This window comes from Thermobia domestica, chromosome 4 (genome assembly GCF_964235325.1).
Source record: "Thermobia domestica chromosome 4, izTheDome1.hap1.1, whole genome shotgun sequence".
NCBI classification, from domain to species: Eukaryota; Metazoa; Arthropoda; class Insecta; order Zygentoma; family Lepismatidae; genus Thermobia; species Thermobia domestica.
Window position 1 is genome coordinate 41,108,800 of NC_137457.1, and position 23,786 is coordinate 41,132,585.

General features: G+C 34.5%; 1 protein-coding gene across 2 annotated transcripts in view; it reads right to left on the bottom strand.

The window, feature by feature from the left end:
- Positions 1 to 23,786, bottom strand: part of LOC145683302 (brachyurin-like) — a 365,263-nt gene that overhangs the window by 328,730 nt on the left and 12,747 nt on the right. For both annotated transcript variants that reach the window (XM_081754664.1, XM_081754662.1), the window contains exons 2-3: positions 14,743 to 14,830; positions 2,743 to 2,790 (exon numbers count right to left, since the gene is read on the bottom strand). In XM_081754664.1, the coding sequence (XP_081610790.1) occupies positions 2,743 to 2,790; positions 14,743 to 14,812 (118 nt within the window). In that variant the 5' untranslated portion in view covers positions 14,813 to 14,830. The remainder of the gene's footprint in view (positions 1 to 2,742; positions 2,791 to 14,742; positions 14,831 to 23,786) is intronic.

Sequence of the window (23,786 nt, forward strand, 5' to 3'; positions counted from 1 at the left end):
TGGGTGGTAAGTCATCTGTGTACAAGATTTCTTCGGGTGTTCCTCAAGGATCCAACTTGGGTTCATTATTATTTTTAATATATGTGAATGATATTGGTAATTATTTGAAATGTCCTTTATTACTGTACGTTGATTATCTGAATATATTTTCTGAAATAGCAAGTAATCAGGATCACCTTAAATTACAAGCTGATATTACCTCAGTCTATCAATGGTCTGTACAAAATTTACTTCCCTTGAATATGAATAAAATAAAAAGTATAGCGTTCTCCAGGAAAACGAATATATCGTACTTTTCATACTCAATAAACCAGTATAGAATTCAACCTGTATCAATTAACAAAGACTTTGGAGTTATGATGTATTCTAAATTATTTTCTGACCATCATGTTTCTACCATGGTTTCCAAGGCTAGAAGGAATCTGGGACTCATCAAATGGGTTGCTAGAGATTTTAAAGATATTATAGCATGCAAAATCTTATATTGTGCATATGTTCGATCTCACATGGAATTTGCCTGTTTAATCTGGAACCTTAATCTTTCGAGTATTACTCAAGTTCTGGAGTCAGTCCAGATTTCCTTCTTGGCCTGGTTAAAATATAAATTTAAATTATACGATCTGACTAATAGAGAGATTCTTGCCAATCTGGATTTACTTGTTCTTGAAGTTCGACGTAATTTAAGGCAAATTAAATTTATTCATGACATAATACATTCTAGACTGAACTTAATTGAATATTTGTATATTAAAGTTCCCCAGTACAAATCTAGAGCTCACCGTTCGATATTGTGTAATAGTAAATTTGTTGGTTCTCCATTATTTATTTGCGCGACAACATAAATAAAAAGTCACTTATAATTGATTTCCTTGATTCGAATTTTACAGTGCTTAGAAGACTGATTTGGATTGTTATGTTTAATAAATATACAAAATTCAACCTTAGTTTGTATATTGTCTATTGAATTTTCATCTTTTTCTTTTTATTAATATGGCTTATATTTGTCCATGTGTTTTACCACTAATATTTTTCGTACTTGTTTAATTTTATGATAAACATATGTAATTATTAGTAATACATCCTGCTTAATTGAATATCTATTGAACTGAGGATATGTTTGTAATTTTATTTTGTAATTTAGTTTGTATCCAACTGGTGTTAAATTTTCTTTATATACTTTGTTCTGTATTTGGTTGTGATGATTTCATAAATTTTAATTTCTTTGGGCCTTATGCAGAGTCGTTTTGACGTGTGATTAGCGTCATACTAAGAGCCTGACTACTGCAGGAAACTTATGTTAGTCGAACTCTTTAGTACCTCACTAATCACGCTTCAGAACGACTCTGCATAAGGCCCTTTTTGTTTTGCTTGTCTTTTTTTCTTGTAAAATTTTATTGTACGTAATTGTATATCTGACCATTATGGCTTCGGCTGTGGTCCCAATCATTTATAATAAATAAATAAATAAATAAATAAATTATTATTATTATTCTTACCATAACAATTGGATTATTAACTAGGGCACATTATATTTCATGGGTGGCTAGCAATTCTGCTACGCCACTAGTCTCCCTTAGTCTGTGATTCTCTCTCTTTCCCATTTAGTTTGGACGTATTTTTGCGTTTGGCTTTCATATTAAACCTTTATATTATTCAACCATTCTTAATGAGTTCTTTTTTCTTCTATTAGTTACCTTTCGTCCTGTTGAGTTGCTTTCGTACGATCATTTTATAACTTTTCATGTCATGTATTGCTCTCACGACAATAAAACCGCTATTCTTGACATTTTCACTTATTCTCTTATTTGCAGTTATCCTCACTGATATAATTGTAACCAAATTGATATTTCGTGCATTGCCTTTGTAATTTTGGACCAAAAGAACGACTATGTTTTTCGGGTTGGCTAATAATGCAAGAAAGGGAGAATTACAGGTATGTATGAACTTTTGGAATCGTGTATACAATACGTAAGATAAACTAATTTCTTTGACGCTTCGAACAGTAAGAGTAAAACGTGCTCATGTATTTTCTCAATTTTTATTAATAATGTAATATTAATTAAGTAATTAATTCAGCATATTAAAGCAATATCATTTATCTTAGAGCCTGGATTTAGAATTGTTCGTAAGGAAGGATATTTACCTTATATTACGTTAAACCAGTTATATTATATAAAGCAATAGTAGTTGATAGAAACGAGAAACGTTAAATAGTTGTTACTCTAGAGAACTTGTGGTACTTTAAGCAGGATCGACTTTAAAATTTTAATGTTGGGTGCTTCGCTTATGGACATATATACATATTTTATTGATTAATTAGAGTAGGAAATTAGTTTTACATTAGTGGTCGGTGCTATTTTTTAATAGTTTTCTATCATTAATATAAGTATATAAAAATGTATTTACTCTTTGTTGTATCTTTCAGCGCTTATTTGTTTTCAAACATTTTGGGTAGGTCTGTGCCTTACAGACGTACTCGCTAAAGCAGCCACTATATTTAGTTCCCCAACTTTAATAACTGTGTCTATGAATTTGAGCAAACACGTGTAATAGTTTGAACCGTTGACATTGTGAGCTAAGCAAAAATACGGATTGAATTATATATTAGAAAGCATTAGCAATCCTTATTAGAAACTCCGAATCTAGTATTTCTTACGAAGTGTTTATTATTATTATGTTGATTATTAATTGCTATCCGTAAAAATATACTAGTAAAGTTTAATGAGGAAGTATTTTACTTACCAGGCAAAGCATCGGTTCCGTTATAAATCATAAAACCCACTTCCGGATCTGTAACATTTTAAGATCGTTATCACAAATAATTTGTAATGAAGTTACTTGAAACCTTATTATATTATTTCTCTAAGTTTTACATTCTCATTAATTTTATTTGTTTCTTTTTTAAAATAAAAATAACCTCTCATGGAATATAAAGGTGAAACGAATACTATAGAAAAGTGATGCAATATAAAGGTGAAATGAATAAGATCAAAATCATAAATATCGTCCCCTATTCTATTTTTCAGTTTTCTAGCAGGGTAGTTGGGAGAAAATCTGTTATTGTACTACCTATAGTTAGTATATACAGTACATTTCGTTTAGGCAAGTGTTAAACAAAATGTGGAAAAACTATATTTACTTAAGGTATTAATAAAAAATATAAAAACTACAAAATGCCATTCTTTTCTTAAAAAAGTGTTTAAATACCGCCCCCTTTGTTTCTTCTGATATAAAGAAGCAGAAATAGCTGAAAAAATATTAAAAAACAAAAAACCGTTTATTATATTTTCTAATTCTGCTAACACTTACAAGGATGCTTTCGTTTAATAGGCAAACCAAAGTCTGAAAACTGTTTGTATTGAAACTGTGAAGAGAAAATGGCAAACTTGTGTTTAAAATAATATTAATATTTGGGCTACGTTCATAATCAAATTAAGAATCACACTAATCCATACAAACATATATCACAGTTAAACTTTTTACGCTCTTTATCTGAAGAACACTCGTTGTGACACTACAAAAAACACTTCATGCCATAAATCTATTTTGTTGCCATCTTATCCTGTGAGAATAGCAGTCCACACATTGGCATGTGGCGTTATTGTTGCTGTGTTCCTTATTAGTCGAAACATGTACAGCTGTAGCTTCTGTGTCATTTTTTGGTTGACGAGATTGAAGAACTCTTATCATCCTTTTTCGGGGACCAATGTTCTTCTTCGATGTTTTTGTTTGGTTCTGTGTTCCAGACGTAAATGGTCTAGCAGCAGTAGATGGTTGTTCCTCCGTTTCTTGAAAATGAGGTTTCCTACGCAATATAGACTAAACAATGCTTTGTTCGATTGATTCCTGTTTCCTTTCCTTCTTATCTGATTCCATGATTGTTCCTTTGCGCGGTGAAACAATGACCAATAAGGCAGCTTCAGCTCTTTTTGAAGTTGAGGGAATCATCACTGGGACTGCCCTAGCAGCTTCCGGACTGATGACTTCAGAAATATTGGGAAGCACATTTCTGTTACTGTTCGAATAAAGTCCTGACCTGCTTGCTATTACCTCCACAACTATTTCTTGATGCTTTCTTGCCTCCTGTTCCCATGCAAGAAACTGAGCGTTAGTAAATATGTCCGGTTAGAAAGGATAAATATCCGTTTTTCTGAAGCCACTTATTGGAATTTCCAACGTAGCACCATGCACATATCATTCTGAAAATAGTGAAGCGACTTGTAAATTGCGAACTATCCGTCCATAGTGATTTGAAAGCCAGTTTTCCATAGCCTTTGCATAATAGGTCTTGAGTGGATACATGAAATATACGTCAAGGGGCGTAATGTATTGTTATGGTATAGTGGGGGTTAGCTGTAGAAATCCACCGCTCATACCCAGCAAGACTCCACCACCTGTTACGATTATTGGGGTTCAATGGTTAGAAACCGGTGGCCAAATACTAACATCCCGGGGATTCCACTATAACTAAAACGTGTTATAGAAACCACACAGTGTGTGTTCGTGATAAAGCGTGAGCACACATTATTCCGCTTAAGACAAGATTCATCAGGAACCTTGCGTTATACCGAGTTAGGAATCGCTTCTCTCCTTCTTTCTTCGCCAGCCAGACGGGGCTGTGAATAAATACATACCGTATTTATTCTCGGATAATCCTATCCTCATAGATTCACTGGAATGAAGTAAGGCTGAAAGAGAAAACGCATCAAAGTTGTAGCTCAGTTAATTCGTTGTCGGTACCTGAATATACCCAGGATCTATTGTACTCAGGGAAGTTCAATGAAGAGAGAAATTTCAGAATAGTAGAGTTTATTACAATGATAAGATAGTATACAGAAAGAGTACAAGCGAGAAGACAGAATGAGATAAATACAAAATTTCAATACATACTAAATTCTCAAAAAATATTAAGGTCACAATTACTTAGTTGAGCCATATTCGAGTCTAGTATTGTCTCTTGGCTATTCCAAAAGACTAAGTTATCAGATACGACTTTGATTCCATTATTCTCTTAACTTCTATTTAAAGTCGCGGAAAAGGATAAAAATTATAAAAAGGGGAACAGAAAGAACAAACAAGTAAAGTCACGCTAAAATTATTCAAGTTATTCAGAAGGGACATAGAAGTATGCTTTACCCAGGCTATGTGCAGGGCGAGGACGGTCGCCAATTCTAAGTTCGAAAACTATATCTTACAGGAAAACTCAGTGAATCTTCTGAGTCCACACATACCTGACTGGTATCGGATACTACCAGAGCACGTCTGATCGTCTTGGAAGTCGAAGAAGAAATGAAGACAAGAACTGATCAAGGCCGTTTTCTACTTCTTATATAATACCTGTCCAAGGTCGACCTTGGACACAAAAAGGTGGGAGTTGGTGGAGTGCGAAGCTACAAAAGAGAATGGAAGGAGGGAAGTGGGAGTATGCTTCGAGCAAGCTACACGAACACCATGTTTCAACCTGGTGGGTAAACGGCTAATCCAACCGGCTTTATTTGCTACAGAAACTCTTCGCCAAGGACATTTTTGATAATACGCATTTTTTATTTCTTATTTATTTTCTCATTTTTTTACTTCCTTGTTTGTAACCATTGCGTTACACAAGGCACAGTACGATTTATATTATTTATTTATGCATACCTTCTTCAGCTCTGAAGCCCCTTCTGTCGGCTTCAGCCGGCTGGAGGCCTACGCAACCAGGTTAACAGAAGTAAACAACTCGTTCTTCGATACAGTCATCCCGAGCCTCCTCCGTCGCATCAATGCCTCCAAGTTCCCCACAAGGAGCGCGGAGCTCACAATTAAGGAATCGAAAGCCGGCTATCAGGCTTACACGCCTTATGTAACAAATTTGCCTCGATTCATTTAAGAAAAAGAAAACAAGAAAAAGAAAAAAAGTCAAAAGCTATTTCTCGTTACAAAAGAGGTGACATACTTATGCACCAGCCTTGCAAATAAATAGGCATAGCCTAGCAGACTAGTAGAGAAAACGCCGAATCAAGGAAGAGAAAATGCATTCCGTTTCGAAACAATCTTTCCTCCAAGGTTAAATTCACTTAGTGCGTTCCGTAAATTCTCGGAGAGGAAAGCAAAGGGAAACAAAAGAACGGAAATGAATCGCTGGCTATGTTGTTTTATAAGATGTGTAAAACAAAGATCGGTCTTGAAGATCGACAGAGCTTAAAATAGGTCAATACTGGAGGGATTGACGTGGTCGTTTGGAAAAGCCCTTTGGGTGAAAGGTCGTACAACCATTTGGTCCTTCTTATCTGTGTTCAGGCATGTACTGTAGTCATGAAATAATTATCACTATTGGGAGACACAACAATATACAAGTTGATTATTAACAACAATGTACATCCTGATTTTTAAAAAGGTGAATACATATAGAGGGCTTACGTTCCCTTACTCATACATGCTATTGCAATTATTACAGCAGGACCAAAAGGATTACATTGAAGAAGTTTTACTGTGGAACGAATTAACATAAATTGGCTGAAAATGCACGTCTCTAACAAGAATCAACAATAAAAAAGAAGTATCTAAGTAGAACATAACAGATAATGATAAACATTATTATCATAAGGCGACATTTCATCAAAATACCTTTCATTACAGCAACAGTGAGGTACAAGGTCATCTAACAGCAAACTCTAAAAGAGTGAATTATAACATTTGAGTACAGGATGTCACTGTTTTTCAGGTAACCTTTCTGGTAATGACGAGAGTATGCCCGCTTACAGGCCAATGACTATTTTATAACAAGGTAAAAATATCCATTTTGAAATTTAAAGGCATTACCAAAATTATTGTTTTAATGAATTTTATTTCTAACATAAGGGAAAGAAAAAGTAAACAGAATTACAAAAATATCTACCTAATGAGAGACAAGGTTGACTAGTGTGCAATACTTCTTATGCAATACTAAGATAACAGCAATGGGTTTAATATTTACAGCAAGGTACTAATTTAGTAATGATATCAGTAATACTATCAAATTGGTAACTGGTTACAAACATTTAAGCAAATGGTATAGGTTTGATAAGTAGGTAACTTTACAAAGTTGTAGAGCAACCTAAATAATCTTTACTTGAGGATTTACAATTAAAGAGAGAAATCATTTCTTATAACAACATATACTAGCGCTCCTGTACTGAGCTCAGTTTAATTTTATAGTTAATATGTTTCCTCGGTTATACCTTCATATTTAACCCTAGGTTATACCAAGAACCAAGTAGGAGCAGAGAAAATAATTTAACAATACTGGTATACTAGCAAGTGGACAATAATTGGAAAATACAATGTCTGAGGCCCTAGGATTCAAGCGCTCTACAATACCCAAGGGAGGACGTTATTGGTTCACAACCCGGAAATTGTAAACAGAAAGTAAAGTCAAGTCGAGGTTTCTCTGTGGCTCGGTTTCAAACTTTCAAGGCCCTAAATGTTCATTGGGTATTCCAGCGAGTCTAACCTCATTATGGAATTGTGAGTGAAAATATGAGTGAATATATCTACTGCTTTCACTGCTATTCTGATATACATTTCGTTCTGAAGGTATGCTGATTAACAGTGTTGATCACATTTGCCATTATCTGTTTAGTAGCACGTTATGCCCATTTGTATCTGATAACAAAAGTAATACTCTTTACATATTCCATTGTTTGAACATTACAATCAGTAGAGAAAACATAGTTGAAAACATAGGAATTCCAATATAAAAAATTCGACGCTGAAGGCATTGGATTGAAATACATCCGTCATACGGATACGTCATATATTGTATACGGAAACACAAGCAACTGTCAAGGTTAACAGAAGTGGTTGTATAAATTTCATATCTGCTCAGCTAGAAGCAAACTGCAAACTGATGCAGCGAGTATTAAAAGCTCTTTTTTTGTACATGACGTATGAGGAATGTGCTAAGGAGAATTTAAGGAACCATAGTGAAGCAATGAAAAGAATTTACAGAACATGATCCAATTAAAGTTAATATTCTACCCACATTATGTTTGAGTCAATCTATCCCAAATTACAAACAACCCTCGACTGTATTGTTCAAAATCTTTTCAGCAACAAATCTAAGCACAACAAATCTGGATGGTTCAACATAGATTCCACATAGATCCGCATCGGTCAACCAGGGTGCTAGAACGACGATGTGGGTATAGGGAAAGTCTAGATGGGTCGACATGGATCCCATATAGACCCACATCGATCAAGTATGGGAGCTAGAACGAAGATATGGGTTCAGGGAAGATCTGGGTGGTTCAACATAGGTCCCACATAGGCCATCTAGGGAGCTAGAACAACGACCTGGGTATGAGGCAGATCTAGATGGGCCGACATTGATAAAAAATAGGCTGGTATTGTTCAACCAGGGACCAAGATCGATGATGTTGATATACGGCAGATCTAGATGGGGATTAATGACAACCACTGGACCGGGCCAACATTGATCTGGAAGAATCCACATGGGACCCACATAGATCAACACGGACGCCAATGTCGATCGACATAGATTTGCCGATCTTGGCCAATGTCGGCAAAATGTTTGCCATTCTGCATCGATCCACATCGACACCGACATCGATCCCACCAACAAATCTCATTTTGATCGACTTCGGCCCATCAATTGTGCTACTGGGGAATAACCGTTTTCTTTGCAATATGATTCTAGCAAGAGGAGGAATTAAGAAGGCTCAAGCTGTAGTACCGGTCAATGTAATAGGAGAAACCAATTTCCAGGCTGAATGTGTACTACAGAACTTTGTAAGTATTCAGACTGTCAGCCGCTGCATCATTTTGCGGTGTTACTATAGTTAAATCCTCGTAGGTTAGTCTATGTGCAAATTTAGATGGGACGTGAAAATAATTTCTTCAACGCGTATTATAAGCATGTACATTTTTATTGAAGTTCAGACATTTGTATATATTATTACCTGATACATATGTAAACTTTATAGTGGTAAATAATTAAATCTTTTAAACAGCTGTCGACGAGAAGTCTACATTTTAGGCATAAAATTCTAACCACTTTCGTTTCAATTTAAAAGTAATGTCACTCTTACTACCATTACCGCAAAATACGATATTGTATTTTAATACTGCATGAAAGGTATCGTAATATATGGTTTATTCTGTTGGTAGATTTATTTTTTCCCTGATAGTTCTTATTGCATAGTAGAGGCGATTTAATTTAGAAACAGTTATTTGTGTTTCTCCCAAACGATATTGCAGTCTACTCTTGCTCCTAAGAATGAACCGTATTTTGTTTGGATATAATCATTTGATTTTATCAGAAGATAGAATGATTTTTAAAAATGAAAGTACTTCAAAAAGCAAAAATAAAAAATCAGAATTAGGCACAGATAAAACACGTTAAAGTGTTAGACTTCCTTCTCTGAAACGTTCGACTCTTTAGGTTGCCATTTGAAAGAGCAACGTGTTTTTAAACTTACAGGCAGAAACATAATCGGGCGATTCTGAAGCTAATTATTGACAGAGGGGACCGCTTTAAATAATCTTCAAATAATAGTAATATATTTTGGTCAATTTACGTTTGCCATCACCAATATTTCTGGAACTGATTCTGATAAAATCAATTGCTGAATATCACTAGGATTTCTCAATATAATGCAGATATTGATTTTCGTCATAGATTTGTATTTTACTTACAAATTTCCCTTATTCCACTGTGCTCAATATTGTATCCTTGAGTTACTGTAAACAATAATACTATGTATTCTTGTAGGATCTGTTAACCATTTTGTAGAATTCTTTAGGTGGAAGAGAAGTTTTAAGTGAGTACAAGATACCTAATTGTTTGAGCTCCAGGACGAGAAATTTACTAACTGAAGTAATGATACGTCACATTGGCGCCGACAAAAGGTTTGTTCAGTAAAATACTTGAATAAAAGAGCAGTATTTTCTGATTTGTTTTTGTTATAAGTAAGATTTATTTATGAATGTATTTTTAATTGCATTCTTATTGTAGCTGTAAATTTGTTTTATATTTTGATTTGTTTCAAAGTGTGATTGAAGTGTAACCATGATATAGAGCGTGTAATGAAGCGAAAGAGGGTTTTTTTTGTTTTCAAAAAACCAGAAAGTGTTAACATGTGGTATATCTGTGTGGCAAATTAGTAATAACGTAATGATTAAGCTTGAAGAATTTGTATATCCATAAAAGTGTACTACCTATGCATCCCCATACTACATATTGTCTTTATATTTAGAGAAACAATTTGTTTTTGTCTAACAAGGAGAGGGAGAACATTTTGTATATAATAAATTGATAATCTTGTACAGGATTTAAATTCTTGTTCTGTTTCTTATTACATTTCTTTGAACGATGTTCCTTTGGTAAAGAGACATTAAAGAATATAAGCGTTGTTACTACTAGATTGGATAGAAAATGGTTCTCTATACATCTGGGTTGTCTGTGTTACTGCCAGATAAGTACAAGGAGTTATTTAATCTTCCTGATTTTGAGTTACTTAATAGTTCTAGCGATAGTTTGTATTTTACTTATAAATGAAAGGAATCCTTATCGATGAACAGAACGCGACATAGAATTACTTTCATACACGTCCTGTGGAAATCAAAGAAGAACAATTAGATTCGGATCAATCTTCTACTCAAGTTGTTTTATTCTCGGAAACTAAGATTACTATACGAAAAAAGAAGTAGTTTAGAGTCAGCATTTGGATTCTTCTGGTGAGGAAGTTAAGAATGAGAAGGTTTCTCCTGATAAGAATAAGAAATAGTATGCTACCAGGTTCCTATTAGAGATAGACATAAGGATTGTTTTTTCATTAAATAAATGTCGATATCATAAAACATAAACTTCTTAAGAGATCGGCATATTTTTTAGCTTCTATATATTTGTGCATAGACGCGATTTTCTTCCTTTTTGTATTGATATTTTACAAAGTGATGCAAGTCCATTAACAGGGAGCCTAAAAATAAGATGACCATCCATCTCGATTACAATCGGATCTATAATTGTTTATCTATCCGAGGCAAAGTTACTCTACTGGGTTTTATAGCAAGTTATATAGCAAGTTTTATACTACGTTTTATAGCAAGTACCGCCAAGAAATGTAGCAACACGCAGAAGAGACATTTCCTGTTATTCTTTTACGAAAAAAAAGAGTGGAACAATTACTTCTAAGTAGGAGTTTTGAAAAGTTGGTGCAATACCTTGCACTAAGTATGTTGCCTAAGGTTGCACAATAGCTTATAAAAGCAATTCCATATAGTGAGATTTTTCAAGGTGATGTCGGAAATAAGGAGCATAGTAACAAGAGAATCGAATGCAATGTAACAGCCCATCGAAGTTTCTTACAAGTGAATCTATAATTACTTTATCTTACGGCATCCCGACGAGAGAGTGCCATTTCTGTAACTGTATCCGGGTAGATATGCATCACCCTTCGGCGGAGTCGTTCCAATATAAACGCGAAGTTACTAGTCATAGAACTCTATTTCCCAAACTTCAATCAGAAGAATAGAAGGTATAATAAGGACGCCAAAGAATTATATACACTTTTTTGTTATCTAAGTTTAAAAAAGAAGCTAGCGAGGGAGAAAGACATTTAGTGGTCCTTTTTAAAGAAGAGTGTCTTAATAACAGTTATTTAGTTAAAGCATTTTAAGAAGAGTAGTTAGTAAGAGCAGTTAGTAACGAGTTACTTAAAGAGCCCCTTGTGAACCAATCAGTCTTAAAATTGTAAATCGGCCCAAGAAAGATAACAAAAGCTTTAGAAATGAGACAAGTGCTTAAAAAATAGTGCGGTTTCAACAGTTTGTGTGAACCAAGCAGTCTTAAAATTGTAAATCGACCCAAGAAAGATAACAAAAGGTTTCGAAGTGAGACAAGTGCTTAAAAAATTAGTGCGCTTTTAACAGTTGGTGTGTGTATGTGAGTGCGAGTGGTCGGTGCTTTTCATGAATGGAGTACTACGATTTGGACAACCCAGTTATAATCGAACCGAACTACAATCTGGACGAGATTCTAGAAACAATTGGTGACAAAATATTCGAAAGCGTGTTTAAAATTACTGCCTACGGTGAGTTTTAGAAAATACTAAAAGAGCGAAACTTCTTCGAAATTAACTGCAGAATTCGTTACGGCAAATACTAAACCCTGGTTGACCAAAGGAATTATAACTTCGATCAAAATATAAGTTACTAAGAAGTAATACCTTAAAAGCACAACAACGAGCAAGGTTCTACAAATCCAAAATTTGGCATTATATAAACATCAAAAGGCAGAAAAACTTTCTCGACGCAATTTATAAAGTGGATAACTGCTCCATGTGGAAATTAATAAAAAATACCTAAAGAGAAACAAAATCGCTAAAGTATCTTTCTCCGCAGCATATTATAAAAGGAAAGTGCCAAATATAAGAACAAGTGGTTTTGGAGTAAAAATATGGAAGACCTTATACATTTTTTTTGTAAAGTTTGGATTGTAACTGGAGAAAAAGATACCGGAAACAGAAGAGAGTAACACAGGACTCACCTATATCCATTGACTTAGAATTGGAACCTGTCACCAGAGAGGAATTGGAAAATATAATAAACAATATGGATTGGCAAAAAACTAAGGAGAACGTGGAGTTTCGGTTTCTTCCCTTAAGAACTAGAGTGGTCTTCTTATAAAAACTGAAGTGCTATATTTTTAGTTTGTGTATACAGAAAGGATATATTCCAGGTAAGCTAAAACATTTTAGAATAACTCCACTGTACAAAGGAGATGATATTAACTTGCCTAGCAATTATCCTACGATTTCTAGTCTTTTTATGTTTCCAAATTGTTAGAGAAATGTTTGCATGAGAGATTGGTCTACATTTTAGAAGGTAATAATTCATTTTTAATTATCATTATGGATTCAGAAAAGACAAGAAAACAAAAATGCAATATTAGAACAACTAAAAGAATTGCAAAAGAACAACAAATTTAACATCGCAAAATATTTAGATGTAAAGAAAGCATTCGATACAGTACCACAAGGAAAAAAAAAACTTTTAGCCAAACTAGAAAGAATAGGATTCCGAGGTAACGCTCTAAAGTTAATTGTAATCATTCCTCTCCAACATATATTTTAAAACAGTGGTAAACGGTATGTGTTCTAATTATAACATGTTACAATGTGGCTACCCGAAGGTTCTTGTTTGTTTCCTTTATTCTTTGCTATGTTTGTAAACAATATTGGGAAGTTAGATTTGGAGGGAAAAATTTAATTATTTGCTAACGATACATTTTCTAATCTGGCAATTACATATTTAATTTATGGCTACGATACAGATAGTCAATACGTCTGCTCCAAATAGTCATCTTAGAACAATAACATCGCTAAAGTCTCTTTTTCCGGAGCATATTATAAAACTTAAGTGCCAAAATCAAAGAACAAGATCGAAAGAACAACGTATCAGCATAGCAGTTCAGCGAGGAAATGTGGCTTCCATTTTAGGTACATTACCTCCTGCAAAATTATTAGAAGTTTTTCTTTTATAACTAACTATTCAAAATTTGCTCTTTATCTTGTATATCTTTTAAAATAGGTATAAAGGTCAAGAGGTATATTTAAAAAAGAACATCATACCACCGACCCAGATTAGTAATAATGATAATATAAGGTTTCCAAGTAGACACCGTTTAATTTCTGTTTTAATAGTTCTATGGGTGTGAAACCCTTTCATTGTTTGTAATTTTAAGTTTCTTACTTACAGAATATGCAAAAGTTCCAGTTTGCCCCGTTAAGTTTTGTTTCAAATTAACTATTTTAATTTCAATCTCGTCCGCCTTATATATCAATATCTCACTTGTTACTGGTATTAAAGGCTCCGTCCCATAAACATGTGATATGTTTCTACTGATTGATTCCCCCTATACCTCAAAAACTCCCTTAATACTAATTTCATTGATCCTGCGTTGTTAAAATCTCTTACATTTGGTGTGGTGTATGTGATATTTGTTTTATTTTGCAGAGGTTTTGCTAAACTATCAGTCCTGCTACGAGGTCGTTATGAATATTTAATGAACGAGTTCACTTTTTTACATGATGAAGTTGCTTTCTTTATGTAAAACCTCAAACCTAAATTACTGCATTTTTCTTCTGTTTGCGGTCGATTTTTCAATATATTCAACATCTCTATACATAGGCGTTCCGCAACCTGAGAACTCCTAATGCTTTCCAGGTAGCCTATATTATATCATATCAGACAATATGGAAACTCAACTTTTCAAATGATTAAACGGAAATATCATTTAAACAATTCGATTAATTACTATATATATTTGAATTTGATAAATTGCTTTTATCTAAAGCATGCTGTTAGTAGGCTAGGGAAATAACTGAAAATAGGAATACATATTTAGGTTTTATTCAGCTACTGATTTATTTGAGTTAATTACTGTTCAGGACACGGTGGGCGTTTAACATTTGTAATTTGAAACATCCAGAAATTATTTTTGTTTCAATTTTCCAATTGATAAATATTTTGTAACTACACCCCAATATTTGCGTCTATTGTACTACATACATTTTACTATAATAAGAGATGCATTGTAGTTTGGAGGTCCTTCAGGATAACCAAATATAAATAAATATTTCTTGTTGAGGCAATAGGTGCATTTACATCAAAGCGTTAATTCAGAGTACTCATTCTTCGGAATGCATTATTCGTTATTTATATCTTAATCTAAAACTATGTAAAATTTGAGTATTTATTTACCTTCACTGTCAATAAAAGCTGAAGTGGTAAACCGGCATACAATAAGATGAACAATGATGGTTTTAATCATTGTCGTGTGTTGAATCACCTACAAAAAATATAGATACTTGTACACATAAAAACAATACAAATAATTACTTATTTTTACGATATAGTTAAAAATTCTTGTTTTTGAAATATAGGTCTATGAAATTTTTAGTTCATATTCTTACTAGTAACAGCATTTTTCTTTTTTCTATTCATCAATTCAAGTTCTTACAATTGCTACCTATACTAAACTTGTAGCTTATTTTTAAACATTCGTAAAGGTAAAATATTATTTACTTCTTTTTAAAATTTATTGATAGTAAAATACGTAAAATCAAGAAATGAATAGGTCATTTGTTTCAGTTTGCTTTTAGTATTTTAATCAATATAGAATAAACAATTACAAAGCTCATTAAGTAATATTTTATTTTGAATTACCTTTTTAACTTATGAATATGCAATAATACCGAACTAGGTAAGGAGTATGGGTTTACAAGGATTGTAATTTATAACCTGCAGTATCTTATGAAAGTGCCAGCACATATGTGCTACGAATGCTTACCCCTCTCCAGAAGAGTAATCGCGAGTATGGTACAAGAGAAATATTGTATCACTGTGAACTAAATGAAGATGAGTTTTTCGCTAGAATAGTAAAAATAATAGAATTCACGAATGCTGACTTTATAATGTTACTGAATTATACTATTGTGGAGAATATGATCGTTGCACCAGTCCAAGCACATCTAAATGTGAAGGATGCAACGCCTGTGATGAAACGACTGTTCCAAGAGGAAACTGATGAAGACGGAAATTTGTGGGAGAATCAGCCACTTATGCTTGCTCACCGTAAGAAGTCTCAGATGGCGAAGGATAATCAACGTAGCAACGAAAAAGTGACATCGGATCGGCATGCTAATGTAGGCGATCTTATATTCCTCAGAGCACATTCCATCAGTGATGCAGCAGCACAGGAGGTAAAAAATATGTTCGATCTATACTCAGAACCATACTTATGTGTTTTAACCCATTCTTAAGGTTGTGGAGCTGATTGATCGGAACAATGGGAAATCGATAGAACACCGATCCGAACATCAGTTTAAATTGTGAAAGCCCAGAAAGGAAGAATACTGGAAGTGGCGGAAGAAGGCAGATGAGAATTGTGCCAGTCAACTTTTTAATGACTTGCCTGAAGAATACTGCGAACATATATGTACATATTTGTACATATTTCGAAATATTGTGTATATATGTATATAAGTGTATATGACAGGTTTAATTTGTTTGTGTATTATCTTCTTATAAGTATCTGTGGATTTAAGTGAAAGATAATCTGCGAATGCTTAGTGACGGCGCAGGGATCTACATATTCGAACGCCATATGTGACAGAACACGCCATACCATCAGCATTTGTGTACCCGTTGTAATCGCGAGTTTTGCGTTTCGCTCACTTAGGGCGGCATGACTGAGCGCCCCGCTCAATAACCTTCTGAACTCTACCTTAGTTGTCTAAACTTTACTGGCAACATTGACAACACATGACCAGCAGCAGCATTGTGTGTGTGAGAAGTAGGAGCAGATGGGCATGAAAAAAGAGAAGAAAAAAAGAAAGATGCAGCTATGAAGAATAATTTTAAGTGATGTAATAATATAGTAAGAAGCATATGAAGGCCAAGAAGGAACCATAAAATGTAAATACGTACTTTACCTGCCGGTCAAGGTAAGAAAGAGAAATTTGCGTGAAGCTATTGCGTATTCGTGAATAAGCAAGATACTGCAAGAAAACATACCATATTACTAATGAAGATCGTACTTGGAAAATACTTTGTTTCCATGCGTCTTAGTAAAAAATTAAGCAATTGAATTTAACGTGAATTCACATGATAACATCAACGAAAATAATTAAAACAAGTGATATATGTATACGGTATACGATACACTAAAGCATGCTTTGCACTTGTAAGGTTATAGAATTCTTTTATAACCCTAGAAACATGTGCGCATATAAAAAGTAAATCTAAATATTGATACAGTATTTACCCAAAGAGATATTATAATATTCATTTCAAATACTTCATTCATAACATAATCTGTTTTATAATATACAGCATATAAATGATGCAAGGATTAAATTTAATTAAGTTTCTTGCGCCAGTCAGTATTACTAGAAGTTAATCACTTGTATACACTCTGGTGTATCAGTAAATATAGAACGTCATGTATATAATGAGCGCACAATATGAAAGTATTACTTTGTATTGAATTCTTTTAGTCTTCAATTTTATTGGTATCTTATTTGAGTTCCTTATTTCTTGATGCACTTTTTCCTTCGGAGCGTGCGCTCCTGCTACCAAGATTCCGGATAACGGGAGTTTATTAAAAATTTGTTTCATTTTTTAACCACTAATACCCTCAACCTTTACCGTCACCGTTACATAATCTTAAGTTTATTGATCGTTATTTTTGTAATGGTATTTCAAATTATTAATGTTGAAGCTAGTAATCATGGTTTTGCTTAAGACATTTCAAGGTAGGCTACTAACACTGTAATTGTGTGTGGAGGTTTCGTGTGAGTGTCAAGAACTACGAACTACTCTTATTTTCTACAAATGAGCTGCTGTTACATTAACTATTTGGATATAATAATTTAAGTTAAATAAGTGTATTTGAAGTGCGTATTTTACAAGGTTAATAGCATACAACGTCGCATGTATGGAACACAACGCCACCTCGAGATATTTCTGCACAGTAAAGAACAAATGAACGCTGTATGTGTATTTCCACTCAATACTCAGCTACTTTCTCAGCTTTTAAATAGTTTTGAGGCAAAATCTCATGTGGCACAAATTGCGAAAACTATGGTTAAATACATAAATAAATAAATATGTATTATCACTTTGGAACACATCGACTCATCACTTTGGAATATCAAGGAGTTATCACAATAATTTAACTCAAGCTTCACTATCCTATATCACTACATCAACATCTATTAGCAACTCTCGATCCTGTGTAGGGATTACCAGTGCCAAGTAAACTGAAAATCATAGGTGAAAAAATATTTTGATGAATATAAATACAAAACTTTACAGAACAAGGTATATACGCAATTTGTATTTATTGAATACATTTACGAACACCTGAACCAGTGACTTTACAGAAATAACAAAGGAACATTACTGACATTTATCACCCGATGATATAAACTTACCGTATTCGTTTTGGATAATCGTTCTCCATGATGATGGCACAGGTTTATTTTCCTTTTCCAGAAGCATCCAATTTGTAAATTATGATATCCATCTATTAATCACTCAAAATTGCCTACCCACCTTTTGAACACTTTGAACACGGCAACAGGCACAAGACTATCTGCCTGGATTTCCATCAATCATTCCATCATCCCTTAATGGGATTTAATTACATACAAAAACAAACCATATCCATTTTCTTTTCGATTGCATTCAATGGGGATCAACGAGGGAATACCAAACATCCTTATCCTTTCCCATGCAACACCCAAAAGCCTGCTATAATCAAACTGTGAGAAGAGATATTTCAGTGTTACGACTGACTTCAAGTTTGTGCTGTTGTGCTAATTCAGTGTTTTCTTTTTTCTCTCAAGTGTTCAATTACGGATGCAAACATCCTCAGTGATTCTAATATTCAAGTTACCGGTGTATACGCAGTGAAAGGTGAATCGGGTGAAGTTCACAAATCCTATTAGGTGTTTTAATAAAGTTTATATATTCTGATATATACTCACTACACGAGTTCTTAATATTCGCTGAATATGCAAACATGTGCAGTTCACAATTATGACCGACATCCGGTGAAACATAACACTGCTTTGTCTAGATTTTTTTCTGTGTTCTTACTAACACACATTTCAGACAGCGTTTGTGGGTAAGTTGTATTATTATGATTTCAATGGTAAGATTTCCATTTAAAAGAAATACAGACTAAGAATTAGAAATATTTTAATAAAGAACTGAAAACTTTATTAATGTTCAATTATCAACGTCAATATTACGTCTTTGTATATATCTCGTATCTGTATTTCCTTTGTATATTTTACTATGTTAATTAATTATTTTTTGTTACAGGGCGATCCATAACTACAATAGTACTATGTTTTGTAAATAAACCGGATTACCATCCGATTTATTTTCAGAAGGGCAGGCAGTGTGGTGGATACATTAATAATTGGCAGGTCAGACAGTATGAGGGTATTACGAAATTAACTTAAGAATCTTTTGCATTGTTTAAAACCAGACTTTCGTGTAAAGAAATATGTGTATGCACATTAATCCATAAACTTCACAATCAGGAAATAAGTAAAATCAATTGGTAGAAAGCTAGATTCAGATATAAGAAAGTCTTGCTACAAGGAAGACAATTGAGTCACCTACGAGGTAATTGTAACGGTAAGAATTTAATGTATTGCAAGAAACACGGAAGGTACTTTTTGACCTGCATGTAAAACCCAAGGAGAACAGTCTTAATTAATCTCTTGTTGCGGAAAGATTCCGCGATTCTTCATCTAAGTTTTATATTTCAAATTATTGTAGTTTCAACACTTTCGTACTAGGACTGGAATATATCAACAACAACCAGGTTAGTAGTTTCCCTTGAGATGTCTAAGTTAAGCGATTATTAACAAAAGCAAACAATCATTAGCTTCAAATAAAATCAATTACATTGAGTTGAAACTGTAAATTTAAGATTTTATGAAAGAAATAGGAAACGAGCTAGTAGCCACACTGCCCATGATTACCATCCGATTACCACCTAACTGTGATAACTATAGGATAGTGAAGCTTGAGTTAAATTATTGTGATAACTCCGGTGGCCCTAAGCTGTTATTAATTTAACTGTTATGATAATTAAGAATAAACTATTTAATGACATACGTTAAGTGTAGTTATTTAGCTGGTTGTCTGGTTTGCTATCATTGAACCCGGACTGAATTATAAATCATCAACACCGAAACAGACATTACATGGTGGCCAGTGAGTGCTTTTTAAAAAAGAGGTTTAGCGGTCACATAGTGATAGTATAGTGGTTAGTATCCCTGCTTGTTAGGTGAAAAATCGGGGCTCAAATCCCTGTCAGAGATGATGGTCAGTATAAGCTTTAAAGAAATTTTGTAGAAAAAATGTAATTACATGAACTAAGAGTGGATAATTATACAATTTAATTTGGGGAAAAGCTAATTTCTATTTTGTTCTTACCATAGGCAATTTTATTAATGAAAAGAGTGTAACTATAATGCTACGGTACGCAACGATAATAATTATTATCTTACATGGAAGCACAATTTTTTACTCAGGTTAGTCTGTGCGACATATTTATTTGTCAGCTTTCTAGAGTAGTTCAGTTTGTTAACAGGAAACGAAATGACCTTATAGTTCGAATGTCGCATAATGTTAACGTCCGTTTGTGACATTACTTTTGTTTGAAATAGAAAAGAAAGAGAAAAGAATAACAATATATGCATTTTAGGAATGTTTGCGTAATTAAGAGAAGCCGGGCCAAAATTATTTACACAGTACAATTGAAAAAGGAGAGAAAATGGAAGGAAAACTTTCCTCTTAGTTATAATCTGTGTGCAGCTTGAATTTAAAATAGTTAGGAAACAAATTAGGTAATTTATTGGTTGAAATTGGGCGACGAGCAACGCCAGTTCTAGTTCGATAGCAGCGACAACAATAACAAAAGAGGAGGTCAAAAACGTCTGACAGAAGCCACTATAAGTTACGATCCAGAGTACAACGAAGAGAGATAAGATTTCTTAGTGCAGACGACACTGACGATCAGATGAGATGTGGACGCCAACCTTCCGTTAGCAGCGACCAGGAACGTTCTTCATCTGAGCAAGACAGCCCAGAGAGCGGATCTGAGCGGCGGCGGAGTAGGCGACAGGGTGACCGGCAGAATGAAGACAGACGATACGACCAAGGAGCACAAAATGTGGGGAAAATGGTGGAACAGGAGAAAACCAACAGCGTCGAAGAGATCATATTCCACGGAAGGAGAACAAGACAACGGTCGTTCACGTACATACAAATAACACACCTAAATTTGACATAATACTCGACTGTATGGAAAAAAGGTTTTTGTAACATTTGAGGATTTTTTAAGAGGAAATGTGATTTTCGGAACGTAAGCCTACACACATGTTACCTGCCTGTTTTGTAGGTAACATGTGTTTAGCCTTACGTTCCGAATAATCATTGTAACATTTGAGGATTTTATAAGGAAATGATTATTCGGAACGTAAGGCTAAAAACATGTTACCTGCCTGCTTTGTAGGTAAAGCGCAAGGTTGGGTAATTTTTTTAAGTGCAATAATTTAAAAGCACTACCGTATGAGGACTTTAAGAAAGAAATTATAATTTTGTTCTTGATCCGAAGACGAGTGCGGATCCGATTATTAAAATTACTAACAGAATACGGGGGTAACACGAAAGTGCAAAGTTTTATTTATATGATAAATTGGCGTTAGCAGATAAATATGCCAGGCACATTTTTCCCAAGGGGCAGTGTCGATGTTAGTATGTGTCGAGGGCCAAGATTGTAGAAAGTTACAGAATAAGAAGTTTAGGCCCCAGAACAACTTATTGACGCGTTTACAGACATAGAGAACACGCGTGTGAAGGAGAAGATGGCGAGAAAGATGGAGAAGATGAGGTCAACTGTGAAGAATAGCAAGAGAAAGAATAGAAAGAATATAGTGAGGGATTCGTCAACAACAAGTTCGTCAGAGAACAGTTCTTAGGATGATGACAGTACTGATAAAAACGAAACTGCAATCAGTTACATTACACATTTTGAACCTGAGACATCTGATATTGAAAAGAGGAAGATTAAAATGAAGAAACAGAAGAAGCCATGGGGAAGTGAAAGTTCCATAACCTGACCTACAACGAAGCCTGTGAAAGAGGATACCCCTAAGAAAAGGCATAGAGAGATGAACTTTGTGACCTATCCAAGAAACTAGAACAACTCACGTTAAGTATGTCACATGATACTCAGGTGCCGAAAGAGGACACTTCCCGTTAACCTGGTCAAGGTAACCTGCCATCATCCGTTGCGAGGGCAAAACAGCAAATAACTACTTTTGAAGAAGAAGTGGAACTTCGGAGGTCGTGTTGGTAATGTCAGTAGATTCGATGGTCCACAACAATCTGATATCTCGATCCCAAGAGGAAGAGAAAATTTCGGTGGTCCCAACTATGAGAAATTTTAATGGAAGAGGAAATTGCAATGGGAACTGGAATAAAAGGCAGCCCTCTAATGGGAATAGAACACTGGATAATTTCATTGGTAGGCAGTATATGATACAGGACAACCACAGCAGCAGGCGGGGTACATACCAAAATTTTGCGCTCAACAACAACAGGTAATACTTAATCCTAGTGCTGCTAACTTTGTTCCGAATGTAGGGCAAGTATGTTCAAAATGTTTTATTCCTGATCTTTTTGCAGAGAACTGTTTGCTGCCAAATTTGGTTGGTTTTGATATGCTGTTGGGTGTAGATTTTTTAATGTAGGCGAATGCGAATATTCACTTTCAAGTTAAGATAGTACAATTGAAGGTACAACCAAGGAAGTCCATCAAAGTAGCACAAAAACAAGAACGAACCCTTCATTTATTGTCCACGACGGTAGGAAAGCACTTAAACACGAGACTGGAGCCATAGCTAATAACACTTATAAGAATTTGGATTCCACCAAGGTCTAAGATTTTTATCCCACTGAAACCAATGTACACCAAGGAATATCAAGATCTATTGTCGGAGCCTGAAAATAAAGTCTTTAAAGAAAAAGGCAAATAGACACCTTTGTGTGTAGTGTCTAGGAAGCACCCATGTGTGGAAGTTGTAAATCCAACCCCTGAAAGTGTAAAATTAAAGAATAATTTCAAGATCGGATCTGTAGGATCCATGCACCTACTACAGGAGAAGAAAGAACAAGAAGACGTCTCGAAGGAATATTTGGGGGAAAATAGTAAATTATTTGACCCAAAAAGAAATATATTTGGAAGTGTGGCTAAGACGGAGATTAGAAAACAAATCTTGGATCTTTGTTATGAATACGCCAATGTTTTTAATTGGAATCCAGGCAAAATTGGGACCATACCGAACTATGAACACAAAATACCATTGCAGTTATACGTACTTTTTTGTGTGCGACAATATGCAATTACGGAGGCAGCGAAGCTAGAAATAACTGAACAGATCGAACAATTATTAAGACAGGAAGTACTGTACCTCCCGAGAGTTTACACAACTCTCCAACGCTAGTTTGAAGAAGAAAGACAGTAATCAATGGTGACTTATTGCAGACCTACGTCGGTTAAATGGAAGTGTTATTTTTCGTCTATAAATCTCCAACCTATTCCTCAGATAGTAGCGAAAGCATCTGATCATAGATACTATTCACAGATTGATGTGAAATCTTGCTATTTCCACGTGTCTCTTCCAAAAGATTCTAGACAATGCACAACATTCCACATTCGACACCTGGGATCATTTCAGTATTGCAAGGTACTACAGGGCTATCAACTTAGTCCTCAGATATATGCTAGACTGATGATTATAACCTTCCAGGTAATGACGCATTACATGGACGGTATATTAGCCTACACTGATGACCAATAAAGAAAGGCGGAAGTTTTACGCGAAAGTTTGCAGCATTCACAGCGCATGAGGACTCGATTATCCTTAGACAAGAGTGCTTTCTTGCAACGAAGCATAGTATCCTTAGGTTATAAAATCGACTAGCATGGTAACGTCATCTGTGACACGATTAAAAAATCAGTCGAATTGTGTGCACCTCCAAACACCATTAGAAACTCACGCTCATGGCTAGGATTGACTAATTACTGTACAAAATATGTAAAAGAGTACGCAAAAATGTGCAACCTTTTGAGCCATTATTTAAGAGAGGGCCGAAGTTCTATTAGAATAACAAGAGACAACAGGCTATTAAAACCCTGAAAAGGCAATAGCGAA